The sequence below is a fragment of the Magnolia sinica genome, chromosome 12 (assembly GCF_029962835.1).
Source record: "Magnolia sinica isolate HGM2019 chromosome 12, MsV1, whole genome shotgun sequence".
NCBI lineage: Eukaryota > Viridiplantae > Streptophyta > Magnoliopsida > Magnoliales > Magnoliaceae > Magnolia > Magnolia sinica.
The window spans coordinates 10,131,090-10,147,695 of record NC_080584.1 but is presented as its reverse complement, the minus strand read 5'-3'; the positions used below and the strand labels follow the sequence as shown (position 1 = coordinate 10,147,695).

At 41.1% G+C, this 16,606-nt stretch overlaps 1 protein-coding gene across 5 annotated transcripts in view; it reads left to right on the top strand.

Moving 5' to 3' along the window:
- The window catches only part of LOC131220896 (probable LRR receptor-like serine/threonine-protein kinase At1g56140), a 47,329-nt gene extending 35,918 nt beyond the window's left edge, over positions 1–11,411 (top strand). For 3 of the 5 annotated variants that reach the window (XM_058215808.1, XM_058215806.1, XM_058215807.1), the window contains 4 exons: positions 102–312; positions 679–910; positions 9,432–9,582; positions 10,608–11,411. In XM_058215808.1, coding sequence (XP_058071791.1) covers positions 102–312; positions 679–910; positions 9,432–9,582; positions 10,608–11,003 — 990 coding nt within the window. In that variant the 3' untranslated portion in view covers positions 11,004–11,411. Of the gene's footprint in view, positions 1–101; positions 313–678; positions 911–9,431; positions 9,624–10,607 lie in introns of all 5 variants that reach the window. The other 2 variants (XM_058215809.1, XM_058215810.1) reach the window with 2 other exon arrangements.
- Positions 11,412–16,606: the final 5,195 nt, after the last annotated feature.

Here is a 16,606-nt window from a genome sequence, read left to right as displayed (position 1 = left end):
CATTAGCACTATCACCCATCCATGCATACATACATACAGACATAGATGCATAGGTAAATAGAGTATAATTTATTTTATATTGATTCGTGGTATTTTTATAGGGAACACTTTCAGATGGACGGGTAATAGCTGTGAAGCAACTCTCGGTGACATCTCATCAAGGAAAGATTCAGTTTGTAACAGAGATTGCTACCATATCTGCAGTGCAACACCGAAACCTCGTGAAGTTGTATGGATGCTGCATTGAGGGAGATAAGCGGGTTCTGGTTTATGAGTATCTTGAAAACAAGAGCCTTGATCAGGCACTCTTTGGTATGGGACCGTACCTATTTCCATAAAACCATATTCTTATAACTACCTATCATCGAGTAGGATGTGAAATCCTACCACCCACATGTGCCAATGTGGTGTGTATGTACCAGATCCAGGCCATTTATTTGGTGGGTCTTGTCATGGATGGGCCGTTACCCAAATCCAGGCCATCCATTCGTAAGGTGTTCCACATGTTGTATAAAATAAATGGGCAGTTAAGAGCCACTTTTTTCATACACAAGTTACCCACCTGATGGTCGGACCAGCATGATATTTGGGCCATGGTATATGAAAGGTGGGCCTCACATGATAAACAGCATATGGTCTCAAACTCACGTGCTCATTAGCAATTCCATTTCCTTGCAGGAAAGAGAAAATTGAATCTAACTTGGGCCACCCGCTTCAATATATGCTTGGGTACAGCCAGGGGTCTTGCTTATCTCCATGAAGAATCGAGGCTCCGGATTGTACATAGAGATGTCAAGGCCAGTAATATTCTGCTCGATGCTGATCTTGTCCCCAAGATTTCAGATTTTGGTTTGGCCAAGCTATACGATGATAAGAAGACCCACATCAGCACACGGGTTGCAGGGACAATGTAAGAGCCACTTGACCATCTTCGTTCACCTATCTTACTTAAAAGGGTCGAATGGATGTTCAATTGAACTAAATTGCAACAATCTAGTTGATGAGAAATCACCGAAGTAGGGTGGCCATTTTGATCAATGTGATGAGCAAACCATAGTTCAAAAACCCAAAAACTCGATTTGACTTGATTGCTAGTCAGGTCAGGTCGACTCGACTCTTTCTTTCTTTGGATTTTTCATCATATGCTTGAATCAAAGACTCAAAGACTCGAACAAGTCTTAAATTGACTCGACTTGATATAATAAATAATTGAAGGATACAAGTGGTGGGAAGAAAGATTTGAACTGATTACTTATTTAAACTTATTCACAAAAAAAGCACAGTTGTTGCTTGTGTAACTCTGGTAATAATGTTGTGTTTCAACACGCTGATGCAAGTGTGATTCTTAGAGACTCAGCTGGAAGTCTCATCTGGTTGAGTCGATTCAACCGTGTTTTGAGTTGTGTCAACGAGTTTTAAAACTATGGACTAAAAACCAAATTGCAACTATATGCATTTCAAGTTGGATTCAAGATTTTAAGGGCTAGTGCCCCATTTTGAAAGGAGTTAGTCCCACCCGACTTTGGTCATTTGCACTTTAGGGTACATTTGGATGCACGATCAACTTGCAATTATTAGTCCAAAACATAGTTCAAAAATTCAATTGTCCGTTTCATATGTTGAAAATCACCGCTCAATTATCATCTGTTTTGAGGTGGGTTCAGGTCTAACAGTTAACATTAACAAGAGTGAGATCTTGGGGGTGGGGTTTCCTCATGAGGAGTTAAAGTCTTTTGCCCAAGCAATGGGGTGCAGAGAAGGCTCTTTCCCTACTACATATCTTGGTCTTTTGTTATGCATTGGTAGACCGATGAAACAACTTTGGGATAACGTGGTTGAAAGGTTCAAGTCGAAGATGTCTTAGTGGAAGACTCACCGGTTATTGCTTGGAGGAAGAATCACCTTGATTAAGGCAGTGATGTCCAACCTTCCAATTTATTACATGTCTCTTTTTAAATGTCCGAAATCAATTCTAGTAAAACTCGATAAACTTAGGAGGACCTTTTTGTGGAAACAATCAGAGGGCAATCATAAATTACATCTCATGAAGTGGGAAGAGGTACACCTTAGAACCCACTGGGGGGGGGGGGTGGGGGGGGTGGTTTGTTGGGGGTGGGGATTGGTTGTCAATCGTCATCACTATATAGGGCCTCACATGCTTGGAAATCGGTAGCTTCAATTAAACATAGAGTATGGAAAGGGGTTGGTTTCTTGATGGGGAATAGGAAGAATATTAGATTTGGGGATGATAGGTGAGTGGGGGATAAAAAACCGAGTGATCTTTCCCCCCACTATTGGCTAGGATAGCAGCTGAAGGGGGCATGATGGTAAATAGTTGTTTTTTGATAATAGGTGAGAAGATCGTATGGGCCCCACCATGCAAGCGGAATTTAGAACACAGAGATTGCAGAGTTTATTAGTTTGTTGGAAATATTATCAAAGATATCCCCCATAATTTCATATGCGAACTCTATGATTTGCTTAAAAGATTAATCTAGTAGGTTTTCAATCAAATCATTCTACATGTCTCTAAGAAGAGCTGTCTCTAGTGGTGGGGTTTGCTTGACATCGTTCATTTGGAGTTATGGTGCTCCTCCAAAGGTAGCAACACTTGCGTGGCTAGTGGGGAGGAAGAAGGTGCTTACAATAGAAGGTTCATTCTTCCGAACATTTGTTTGGTGTGTATACGAGACAAGGAGTTGGTGGATGTTCACTCCCCAAGTATAGGGTTGTGATGTAGTAATAAACTCGGTAAGACCGAGGTCGAATCCACGGGGACTGAAACTTGTACGTTTCCTGGAACTAGGTAGAAATAGAACTAGTCTAAGATGCAGTCTAAATCAAATATAAATTGATGAATAATGGTGAGAGATTAATGTAAAACTTTAAGGAATTCAACGGAAGGAAACTAGGGATTCAGAGGATCCACTTGTAGAGATCAGGGAGATCTTATGCCTGCATCAAGGATTATGGAATTCAAACTGAACTTACTTGATCTGGTTCTCAAGAGATGAAAGGTATATGAATTAGAATGGATTCCATCATCTAACCATGCCCAAGAGACAAAGCAAACAACAGGATTAAACTAATTACCAACCAATCAACAATGTATGAAGATCAGGAAGGGTACTATCATCCTACCATGCCCATGGAACAATGATGAACAACAGGGCTTCCTGACTTCATAAACATAAAAAGGGGAAAGAAATATTCAAAGCCATTGCAAACCCATTGTAATTTCAGTCACAACAGACCATTAAAGACTAAGAAAAATATTCCTTGAATAATCAAACCACAATCAAGTTTAACTCACAATTAAATAATTAAATAAAGTCTCCCATCTCAATACAAGCTTCACCTCTTAGCCCTAGCTAAGAGGTTCAGCCCAACATGAATGGGCTGGATCCAAAACAAATGAATAAAATAAAAAAAAAAACAGAAACAAAACCTACTTTCAAGCCCCACGTCCTAGCTTCAATCTCCCAAAAAAACTCTTGCTCCCTGCTTCCACGTTTTTCTCCTCTCTTCTCACTGTCTTCACGTTCCAATCTTCAATCTTCCTCCTGGAATTGAATGCCTCTCTCCCTCACTCTCTCTTCCTTTTGTAGTTGTGAGGGTCGGCTGAAGAAAACTTCATGCGTAAGTTTTCTTACGCAGGCGTAATTCTTTACTGTGTTTGCGCTGATTGATTGGTGGGGCCTATTATTGAAGTTAACGGAGAAATCTACTCTGTTCATTGGAAGCGTGGCGAGAAACTAGTTGGGAAAGGACGGTTCTTGACTGATTAGAGTGTGGTCCATAGGCTTTTTCACTCCACCATCCGACCCGCATTTAGACGGTTGGAAATCGTCTTCTCAATGCCTTCTGGGATTTTGCCACCTAGGCGATGGTTACAGGGCCCTTTGGAGTCCACTGAATGGTCCAGATCGGACTGATCAATGCAGAGGGTGGCCCACAACATTCGACCGCAGGCTCTGTTGCGAAACAGAGCCTGCGCGACTCGTGCTGTGATGTTGGTGGGGTCCAAAATCAGTATCAGACGAGAAATCCACCACGTCCATTGCGTTCTCCTCGAAAAACTGTTCGGGACAGGCTGATTTGTCTCGAGTTTGATGCGGCCCATGGTACCAGATCTTCTAGTCGTCCGTCTTGCATTTGATCATGAGTCACATGTGCGCGCGCGCATGGGAACAGAAGAAGACATTGGACAGGGTCTTGGCCACCCTATGGAGAAAATAGATGGTTCAGATCGTCCGTTTGGGCGATGGATGTGGCCCACTGTGATAGCCGGTGAGAGCAAGTACATCCAGTGACGTGCGAAAGTCTCTTTTTGGACATTTTGTGCAAAAAACTGGTGGGGTCCACTGTGATGCCTGTCCTAGAAATCCACTCCCTCCATCAGCTCCTGTATGTAGTGTTGGCCCATGGCCTCTAGTTTAAAGCAGATCTGACTTCAGGATGGGCCACACGCTTAACCGATGTATGGACAACATTCACCGTTAAAAATACAATTTGATTCACGTATGCATGCATGGCACATCTATTTACAGATTTGCCCTTCTCTTTTGTTATATCTTCTGCCGTCAGTATCTCCTGATTGCACCATGCAAATGACACAAAATTTCACTAGGATTTGTTATTTTTCATGCTCTTTCTAACGCCTAAGCTTGAGCCTTAATTGCCCATGGATTGCCAAGATGCTCTTTAATGGCTAGCGTCCTCTGATCTCTCTGTTAGGCCACTTCCACGAGGATCTAATGGCTGAAATTTGACGTGTACGGTTAATTTATGGTCCTCAGGCCATGTATGAAGTTTCGAGCCGAGTGGATGGTGGAAACCCTGTGATCTTGCATTCTGACTAACTTTCAGGCCACTTGAGCTTCAGTTTCTCAATTTTCTTGGATCTCTGGCGTGTATATCCATCGATCTCGGTCCCCTGGAGTCCATTCCTTGCTCTGGTGACTTCGGAGCGTTAAATCCATGCTTTTAATACTCTTTTTCGATCAAAGCTCCTTATTACATCCTACAACAAAAACACGATTAAATTATAATATTAGGCATTATCATGTACGTAAAATCGGGCAGTAATCGGGGTCTGCTATGCAATATTCGACCCTCAACAGTGGATCACCTCTTCCTTCATTGTCCTTTGGCAAAAAGGTTATGGGATCAATTATTTGCTTTGTTTAGAGTCTCATAGGATGTGCTATAATTTGCCGATAGTTTCTTCCTGATGTGGCAGGGAGGGGGTTTAAAAATGACAGAGAAAATTTTGATGATTATGCCTACTAGCGGGCATATGGACCATATGGATAGAAAGAAATAATCATGTTTCAGGAATAGTAACAGGCAGTTTTCCGAGGCGTTTATGCATAGCAAAATCTCTTGTAATAAAAGGGGCTTAATCCTCAATGATGATAGGTTCTTTTTCAGTTTCTTGGGGAGTGTTGTAATTTTTCGGATTTTTTTTTTTTTTTTCATTTGTAAAGTTTGAGTCTTGGCTCATTAGATAATTTCTTAGTGTTTCCAAAAAAAAAAAACCTACATTTGTTATCCAACTGAGTTGGGTCAACTCGAAGACTCGCCCAAATCTTTGTTCTACTTGACTCAATATCTCAGAAATGGCTTAAGGGATATTCAGAGTAATAGAAGATATAACTAAAACTAGGAAAAATAGTCTCAACACAACACTTGGGCATTGGTGGATGGCTTCAATTCACTTCCTTTTGGTCATGAATCTCCTTACTTTATTGAAAATGATACACTCACTGCCTGTGGCTGACTCGATTTGAGTCATACCAAGTCACATTAACTAAATCAGGAAGCAGACTCAATGAGTCTTTCCTAGTCAGAACCAATGTTCGAAATATTAGTATTGTGTTACGTATTGCACCCTTGGGATATGGACACATATCGGTTATCGTATGGGATATATCGGTTGTATCGCGTAATGTATCTTTGTTGTTGGAAACACGGTGAAACATTGGAAATTGGTCGATTTTTCAATGAAATTTCAATGGTTGTTAAAAAAGACATCAATACACACTTACAAATCAAAACATTACAAAAAACAAGTGCACATAACTGGTTTTCTTTGTATGGGGTCCTAATCTATGCATTGTTTAACTGAATTGATGCAAATATATTCATATAATTTATAAATGTAAGAAGACGTGTGGAAACACAAGAAATACATTTAAAAGCAAAAGAAGAATCACTAGATTAGGTTACATACATGTTTAATTTTATGTTTGGACACAGATTGCAACCCAGTTGCGAGAAATTGGATTTTATTTTTTTTTTTCAATTTTCCGCAACTCGGTCCTTCTCCTCTAAATCTTGAAATTGAAGCTCCTAATCCACGGATTTGTAACAATTTGACACTGATTTAACATGATTTACAAAAAAAAAAAAAAAAAAAAAAAAAAATAAAAAAAAAAAAAAAAAAAAAAAAAAGCTCACCGGATAGAACATGTGGGATATATCCTACTACTTTTGTGTTTTGTACCGCATAGGTGGGATACAAGATATATCGTGGGATATATCAGCCGATATCGTCGATATTTAAAACACCGGTCAAAACTAACTCACAATCATGGGTGAGCTTCCACATGACTTGGCCAAGTTTCAAGCTGAGTCACCGAGTTTTAGAATTGTGGTCTGAAAAGGAGGGAAAATAAAATTTTGATAGTCTTCTTATGGGTACTAGGAAACAACATTATTTCTTTCTATTATTTGTCTTGATTAAACCAAAGGTTTGCAACTCAATTCACAATGCACCCAAATGGTTTTATTAAATCAAATGCTTTAATTCACATCAGGGTTCGTTTGGATGCTTAATTGGACTAAATTGCAAGAATCAGTTTTTAAGAAATGATCTAAGTGGGGAGACTGTTTTAATCAATATAATGACTAAACACTAAATTGCAATTCCCTGCAAGTCAAGTTAGAACTAAAACAATTATAGTTCTGATTAAGGGGCTAATGGCTCATTATGATTGGGGTAGGGGTGAAATTGCATTTGGTGTAGGATTACACACAATTGCTTACTTAAACTAATATGACAATTTAAACTAAGTAAGACAATTAACTCGAAGGCTTCCAAGCTAATAGAGGGTCTAATCACATAAACTACAAATGATATGCCAATGAAGCAACTAGTGTACATGTATGTGTGGGATGTGCTAACTATTCCAATCATGCAAACACAAGCACGTATAGTAGTTTGGTTTCTCTACTCCACTCCTAACGAACGCACTCTCCCCGAATGTACCTGTATTCACTATCAGAGGTTTTAAATCAAGTTCACCTTTAACCTTTACAGCCCTACACAAGGACCGTGGTCTTACACAAGAACATATCTAGCGTACACTCTCGCTGGAAGCTTCCACAAGAGACTTTAGTTGGTTTTCCATTGGCTAACCAACAACCTCGGTCATAGTCCAATAACATACGTTTACTCCCGCCGGTGGCTCCCACAGAAACTAACACATACACACCTGTGTCCGGTGAATTCGGTCCTACACAAGAGCTTAGGTCTCACACAAGAACCTATCGAATTTGGTTCACAAACTCTTACCCTCAATCCTACACAAGGAAAGAAAGTATGGATTCACTAATTGACGCTTGTCGAATTGAGTCCCTTTGACGAGTTGTCTTGGGTTGCTTGATCAATTCTCTCTCGTGCTTCAATTAGCTCTGCTTCTGCTCCATTGATCGTTGATGCCGAAGCATTGCCAATGCTTCAACTCCAAGATCAAACACCTTGCATGCGATCCTCCATTGAGGTGACCAAGGTGATGGGAGGATGGTGAAATCTCCTACAACTAGTGGAAGGTTGTAATCCCAGGGGATTCACGTAGATGGGTCTTCTAGAGGATTTAGACAAAGAATATACAAATAGAGGTTGGGTCTAATCTCTAGAAATTAGTGGAGTTCAAGTACATGTTCAAGGTGGAGGTTGGAATCCTCATTAGAGTGTTAATCTCAATGAAGATAACTTGAAACTCATTGGTTTATAGGCTTAAGATGAAGGATATGGACATGGAATCACCTAGGCTTCTATTGCATCAAAAATTCATTGTTTTGCCCAAGAACTGAATACTCTTTTATAAGAAACTGATTTGCAACGGCTATAAAACGGCTTCGTCGATAGGATTAAAAGGGCCTTCGATGAGGTCGAAAGTCCTTCGATAGGTGATGCAGGACACATGATTCAATGCTAGCATGCAACGCAGAGATTAAGAAAAGAGTCCATAAAGTAATTCAATTAACAAAATATGCTAACCTACCAAGTAATTAATGTCCCCATCAATAGGATCGAATAGTGTGTCAATCCCTTCGAGAAAATCCAGGAATTTATCTATTTGGTTGCTGGACTCATTCTTCGATTGGATCGAGTAGTTTCTTCAATGCCATCAAAACCCATTGACAGCCTGTGCCCCAAATTACATGGGTCACCCACCCCGAGTGTGCCCCTGCATCCAACAGGTGACCCTATTCGAGCCCAGTGTGAAAATGCCCTTGTATTAATCACCCCCGGTGAGGAGTCTCGAACACGAGACCTCCCGCTCTGATACCAATTTGATGCAGGACAATTAACCAGTTGCTCTAAAAGCTCGAACTATTAGAGTATGGTGAATTAATCCATTTATCTCATAGCCCAAGCCCCACATCTCATGGGTTAGGACCCTAGCGAACCCCCTTCGTAGGCCCCAAATCACATGGGCTGCCTACCCCGAGTGTATCCCCGCATCCCACGGGCTACCCCACTCGAGCCCGGTGTGAAATGCGTATTACTCACCCCTGGTAAGGAGTCTCGAACACGAGACCTCCCCCATGGGCCCCAAATCGCATGGGTCACCCACCCCGAGTGTGCCCTTGCATCCAACAGGCGACCCCACTTGAGCCCAGTGTGAAAATGCCCCTGCATTACTTATAGCCTTACTTATCATGTTCCAATTGGGCTTCTAAAGCTAAGGAATGATCACTAAGGGTTTACCTATTAAGTTTAGGATCATCTAGAGGTATACGTTATTTTGGGTCAAGAGTTAGGGTCACCAAGGCACCTCATATATCTGTTATTTGTTCGTTGATGCTCCACATGCTCTTGTGTCTTTGGTCTGTCTTCAGCTTCCAATGGCTCAACCGACTAAATGACATAAGGACTCACGTGATTGACAAACAAGGTGCATGAATTAGTGCACTAACAGGGGGAGCCCCACCTTGATCATTTGCACTTCAGGGTGTGTTTGGATTCACTATCAAACTTGATTGCAATTATTAGTCCAAAAGCAACTATTTAAAAAATTGTAATCTCCTTACTGTAAGTACTTGTCACACATCATTAGTTCATTTCATTCCTCTTTATTAATTTGCTAATCATGAGGTTTTTATAAGGAAATAACCTTGAGCTTCTTGAATTCTTGAAGTGGGTATCTTGCACCAGAGTATGCCATGCGTGGGCATCTGACAGAAAAGGCTGATGTGTTCGGATTTGGGGTTCTCACACTTGAGATTCTTGGTGGAAGGCCCAATGCGGATACAAGCTTGGATCAAGATAAGATATACCTCCTCGAATGGGTAAGGCATTTTAATTACCTTATAGTAATCAGAATCCATAGGCAGGTAATTCAATTCTTCCATTAGGATGTACATGTTATGGGAACATAATTCGAACATGCGCTTGCAGTTTATCGAGATTTTTTATCTTGCAGTTTTCATGTCCAGTGATTAGGTTTCATTGCTCATGAATCAAATAATGATCCTGAGGGTGCGTTTGGAAGCACTTTGATTTAAATAGCTTTTCTTTTCTGAAGTAATTCAAATAGCAATTATGAGACTAATAAAGCAGAAAGAACCAAATTGTATTTCCTTAGCATTCGTATTGGAAGTCTAGGAACCAAATTACTGTTGCGTTACTCTTGAGTCGGACAACTAAGAATTGTTCTTACAATTTGAGTATTCCCTGGCTGTGGACTCTTGGAAACCTCATTCACTTTTTGTTGTTTGTCGTCTCGTCTTGGTTAAATTGAAGGTTTGCAATTCAATTTTCTTGTGCATCTAAACGCAACCATACAGGAATGGAAACTTGCCAATCTGCAAAACACAAGCATCCTACACGTGCCAGCACGGGACATGCGTGCAAGATCTGAGCTGTCAATCATTTGGGCTCCATGGAAAATGTTTCCTAGCCCAAACATCAGGATGCACACTCTTGAGGTCGACTATATTGTACAAAATGTATGAATGATTGGAAAAGGATAGCCAACGGTTTAAATCAAATGTACAAGTGACCTACCTAATCGGTGGACCACCCTCATTTTTGGGCAAGGGTACATTCACAGCAGGTTCTGGCTAATGAACATCCCAGGTTTCACACACATGACACATTGGCACTTCTGGGATGTTTCTATTTCATGTTTGCAGGTGAACGTCGACAAAGTAGCATTCCGTCAGTCATAAAATAATGAATTTTGTTGATAATTCATTTTACTAAATGATCACTGACTAGCCTTCAATGATGGATTTATGAATGTTAGATTGATATGCTTTGTCAAACTTTCATCAATGTGTTATTAATATCTTATCATTCAACAATTTCTTAGGCTTGGAATCTACACGAAGCTAACTGTCCATTTGAATTGATCGATCCAACACTGCCTGAATTCGACAAAGGAGAAGCACTACGAATGATTGGTGTAGCTCTTCTGTGCACCCAAACATCACCAATGCTACGGCCACCCATGTCCCATGTGGTAGCCATGCTATCAGGCCACATCGAAGTGAGCAATGTCATATCGCGGCCTGGCTACTTAACAGAGTGGCAATTCAATGACTCAAACAGCTTTAGAACCAATGATATGTTAGGAGAGTCCATGGGAAGAACCATGAACAACCAATGTGACACGTCATCGAATTCGAGCATGTCCATTCATGAGGAAGGCTCGCCTCTACCCACTCACCCGATGTTGCAAGAGATCAGTGCAGAAGGATGGTTGTGATCGACTTCTAAGCTGTCCATGAATGCACAAATACATATGGACATGGGTACATCAGTACATAAATACACAGTGTGATGGATACATGTATATGTACTACATACATGGATGTCATGTAGAGGGTTCTATGGTTTGTATTTGGGATGTTATTGGAGAGTTATTTGATACTCCTGCTATGTGTGACACTTGAGACACAGGCGCTCAGAAATTGTATAAGTGGTGCAAATGAAGTCAAATTAAACCGAGTAGATCATTTGTGGACACCAATACCTGTTCACCAATACGATAGATGATCAAATAAGTGGAATTTTTAGGTTGTGTTTGATATTTGTACCCTCAAAAGTCAAACATTCATATATTGTTTTACCTATGATCATTTAGTTGAATGGAGTAGTACTCTTTGGCTCTTCATGATTAATTGCGTGTGGAACTCCTTGAACAGGTGATAGAAGTTCCTTCTGAAATCTCTCTAGTGAATCCATGGAAAAAGAATGAAGTAGACACAACAACCATCATTGCTAAGAGACAATTGTGTATCTATGGTTCTTTAAAATCGTAGATATCATTACCACTTCATTGGGTTTGGATGACCAAGGTTAGTTTTGTGGTTATCTTGTGTGTGGAACTAATGACAGAGTTGAAATGAATGGGATATGAAGTATGAACATCACTCTTTTTGCACCACAAGGGAGTGGATAAGGGGTGGACCCCAGCTTTACCCAAGACGGTACGGTCCTTACCAGGGGCCCACCTTGATATATGTAGTATAAATCCGTTCCGTCCATCCATTTTACAAGACTATTTTAGGTCATGATCCAAAAAATGAAGCAGATCCAAATTTAGGTGGACCATATTATAGGAAACAGTACTGATCGAACAAACCATCGTTAAAAATTTCCTAGGGCCCACCTTAATGTTTCGGTAATGTTTATTTTCCATCCAACCTGTTGGTAAGGTCGCGTAGACCTTGAAGAAGGGATAAAACAAATACCAGCTTGATCCAAAACTGTTGTGGCCCACAATAAGTTTTTGATGGTCAATCACCACTATTTCCTATGGTATGGTACACCTGATATTTGTATTTTTCTCGTTTTGGGGTTCGTATTCCTAAAATGATCTAGAAAAAAACGGATGGACGGCGTGGATATGAAATACAGACATCAAGGCAGGTCCTAGGTAAGGGTTGCACCGTCTTGGGTGAGGCCGGGCCGCGCCTAAGCGACTCATATAAAGAGTCGTTTCCTAGCAAGCTGCTCCCTGTAGGAAACGGATTGGCTACTCCCCCTGCCACCAGCCCCGCGGCTGATGGTCGGTGCTCTGTGGGCCCCACCATTATGTATGTGTTTCATCCATTCCGTTCATCCATTTTTATAGATCATTTTAGGGCTACATGTAAAAAATGAGTGATATAATCTTAGGTGGACAACACCACAGCAAAACAATAGTGATTGGATATCCACCATTAAAATCCTCCTGCGGGCCACTGTACTGTTTATTTGACATCCAATCTGTTGATTAGGTCATACAGACCCATATGAAGGGAAAAAACAAAGATCAGCTTGATCAAAACTTTTATGGTCCCCAAAAAGTTTTTAATGGTTGATGTTCATTCAACACTCTTTCCTGTAATGTGGTCCATTTGGGATTGGGATATACCTCATTTTTTGTCTCATACCATAAAATGATCTAGAAAAATAGATGGACAGCATGGATGAAACACATACATCATGATGGGGCCCACAGAGCACCGACCATCAGCCGTTGGCTGGTGGCAGGGGTCTAGCCAATCCGTTTCCCTCTCTGCATGGACACCCGTGCCAGCCTTGTCTCTGTCATACGTGTGTAAGATCCAAACCGTGTATCAAGTGGGAAAGCAGCTATTGTGGTGCGTGACAACATAACTAATGTCTGTTAACATGCTGCGTGTGATAGGTAATGTGGATTTTCTGGTTAATAGATTCTTCATTTGTATAATTAGAATTAATGCATAAGCTATAGGTATGGAGTTGCATTAGGTGGGATTAACACTATGATTAAATGGTAGGGAATTGCATTAGGTGGAATTAACACTATGATTGCATCTTGACTGTCAATTTTAATGTTCCCCGTCAAATTCTTCCTTTGAAAAAAATATTATAGTAAGTGAGACGTACATTTGGTGGACCATGAAATTGTAATAAATGGGCCAGATTTCACAACGGATGCTAGTTGCCCACATGCACATGCAATTTATTGTTATGTTGTATGGATGAATAGTGTGGCTAAAACAAACATTAATGTGAGACTCACGTATATAGTGGATTTCAAAATCTATATGAGACGTGGATATGGTGGATTTCAAAATCTACAAGGGCGTGTTTGGCCGGGCGGATTAAGAGGGATTAGGAGGGATGTGATGAGTTTTAGGGTTGCAGGGGCTGTGTGAGTGGATGTCGGTTGATCCCATGGGACGGGATAGCCCACGGGATCTATCCGTGCCCGTTTGGACAGTCCGTGGGATTGGGCGGATCCAATCCGATCCCACAACAAACGTGTTTGGGAGGTGGTGGGATGGCTTTTGAAGTCCTGCCGAATAGCTATACATTCAAGGCTATCAGCGACCAAAAACACAAAAACACTTCACGCGCGGACGTGGATTGAGTCCTACCACCGCCCGGATGGTACTCCATCTGGGCACTGCTCTGTGGAGCCTACCGTGATGTACCATCCACCCCGTTCATATTTATACCCACATAATTTTAAGATATGATTCTAAAAATGAGGCACGTGCAAGTCTCAAGTGGACCACGGAGTGGGGATTAAACCTCCTCCATTAAAAACGTGAAGTTGCTACATCAGGGACGAGAAGAAGTTGATATTTGTGTTTTCACTACATCCACGTCTACATGACCTTCTGAATACGTTTGATGGCAAAGTTACTTTTTCGGTGGCCATCCCTCCTAAAAAAGAAGTTGAGACGGCCTTAGTCGAAAGATGCAGTGCAACTTCCAAAACTGTGCCCGCCATCTGAAGACGGGTGGGGCCCATTTCGATGCAATCTGCGTCCACATGGGGAAGTTGAGACGGCCTTAGTCGAAAGATGCAGTGCAACTTCCAAAACTGTGCCCGCCATCTGAAGACGGGTGGGGCCCATTTCGATGCAATCTGCGTCCACATGGGGATTACGCCTGGGAAGTTTCCAGGTGGGGCCCACTTCCCTATTACAAACTTTAGTCCACCCTGTTTATGACGAATAAATCGATGATCGCGACATGTATTTTGAAACATTTTCTCATGAAAATGTTGAGATCCGGACCGTCCATCTGTCTCCCTGTAACCTGGGAAAATCAGTTTCGCTCCCCAGTTTCGATTTGGACTGATCACTGTCACTCGCTATCTATTTAATGGCAGCATATTACTGCCATTAAATTCACTTTAATCATAAATACATCAATTAAGATAAGTATATCTGTAACGTTTCAGAAAAATTCGTACAAAGACCCGAGTACCACTTTAGACAGAAATCTCTAAGGACCAAATTCCTTTAGAAATTAGACGAAATTCACTAAGTGCTAAACTAGACTAGCTGTGAAATTAGCTTGAACCACTTTAAATACAAACTACAAGACTCAAAACTTGTAAAATCGTTAACGCTACATTACCCTAAAACTTAGGATCCATCTCAAAACTCAGTTGCTCTTGGGAGTGCATCGAAACTCTGTATTAGATCTAGACCGCGCGTCGAAAGTCCGATTTCTCCAAATCTATACGATTATGACCACCTTGCTGGACTTGGCAACCATCTCGGAAATCAAGTCCTAAAAGTGTCCAGAAACGCATAACTTGAACCTGGAGCGAAGTATATGAGAAACGCGAATACCTTTGGAAAATGAACTCAGATTTAAGTGAATTAGGCCGTTCACTTGCAGGCCAAATTTAAGCTTTCAGACCGTCAAAATCTGACCCAAATACACCCTCGGATCAGGAAAATTTTCCAGCACAGGTCTATGTACTCGTGGCCCTGATCGAGCGACGATGGCCGTTGAACTGAAATTGGTCCGCCACCGTCGATCCATAAATCCGATCGGACTGAAAACTTAGCCAAATTTAGATCCAATGTCAGGGAGCTTAAGTCCGACCGCATGTAGAAAATGGGCCTCCAGAACAGATCCGTTGGACCGAAACGGCCCCTATTTGGTTATAACCTAAGTATACCATGGCCCTGGGGCCATTAAGTTCAGTTTTGGGCCTATATAAGCCCCTTAAACCCCCTCTCTCTCATTCCATACGAATTTGGAAAACCCTAAGAGAGAGAAGAGAGAAAAGAGAAGGAAAGAGAGAGAAAGTGAGAGTGAGAGTTGGCGTTTGTTCGTGGAATTTAATCCCGCCACTCCACGTGCTTAACTACCACTTCTATATCGCTATTCCGGCGATTCTGATTCCGTTCTTAGGTAAGAAAACCTAACCCTAATATGTTTTAGGGTTTCAAATAGTGTAAGTGATGAAATAGTTAACCTATTTCATGCTATAGGTGACCGTCGTGTCATAGACAAAGACTTGACATACAAACTGAGTTCGATACTCATTTACCGGCGTAAGGTACAGATTATAAATGTTTAGGTTATGGTTTTCAAGGCTTTCAATGTCAATAATAATTTATGACTGGCTTGATTGCTATCACATGTGCTTAGATACGAGGTTTTCCGTACATATGCTTATATATAGACTATGTTGACTTATAACGCATTCCATGAAATGTTTGAATGAGTATGGAATTTGGACTCATGCTTGCCATGATTATCCATTGTGGATATATGATTGTTGTATAGGTGACAACTCCTTAATGAAAGGATTTATCCTAATACATGTTATGACCAACATACGTCATGTATGTTGTAGTGTGTAGCCTAAGTGTTTGTAAGAAATGTCTGAATGAGTAAATATTTGGTAAATTGTATTTTATATGAGTATTGAGATAAGATTCTCAAACGACCTTAGCTATGTGTATAAATCCATTCATGTAGCTTAGATTATTTGATGTGATTTACTTATGAAATATATAGGTGTGAAAACATGTTTATTTGTATTTCATAAAAATGCTCAAGTGGTTCCCTTGTTTGAATTAATTGTTTATTGCTGATATGTCTATCACATATGCTTTCCTATCATGTTTAATTATGTTTGAGACTGCTACATAGTCTAGGCGATCGGTAAAGATTCCGAGTTAGTAGCCGAGGTCGTTCCACCACATCAGATGTGTTCGGGGAATCTGAGTCGTACGCAGATTTGTCGACAGTGGTTAGGCCACACGGAGTGCTTACGCACTCCATGTCGATTAACTCGACGTACGCTCGTACTAATCGAGCTTGTCAAGTAACCCGATTGACCCATTATATGTTCACCATGTATGGACGCTACTGCTTGAATCTAAGGTACCAACTTACCAGTGAAGATCCCGTTTAACCTTGGTACCTCGATCCGATAAGACTCATGAGCCGGACATAGTGGTGTATGGGACACCATGGTTGAGCTGTCGGCCTACGCTAAGGTGACGAGCCTCCCCATAGTGACCAGTAAGCAACCCAAACTCATGAGCCAAATATGGTGGTGTATGGGACACTGTATTC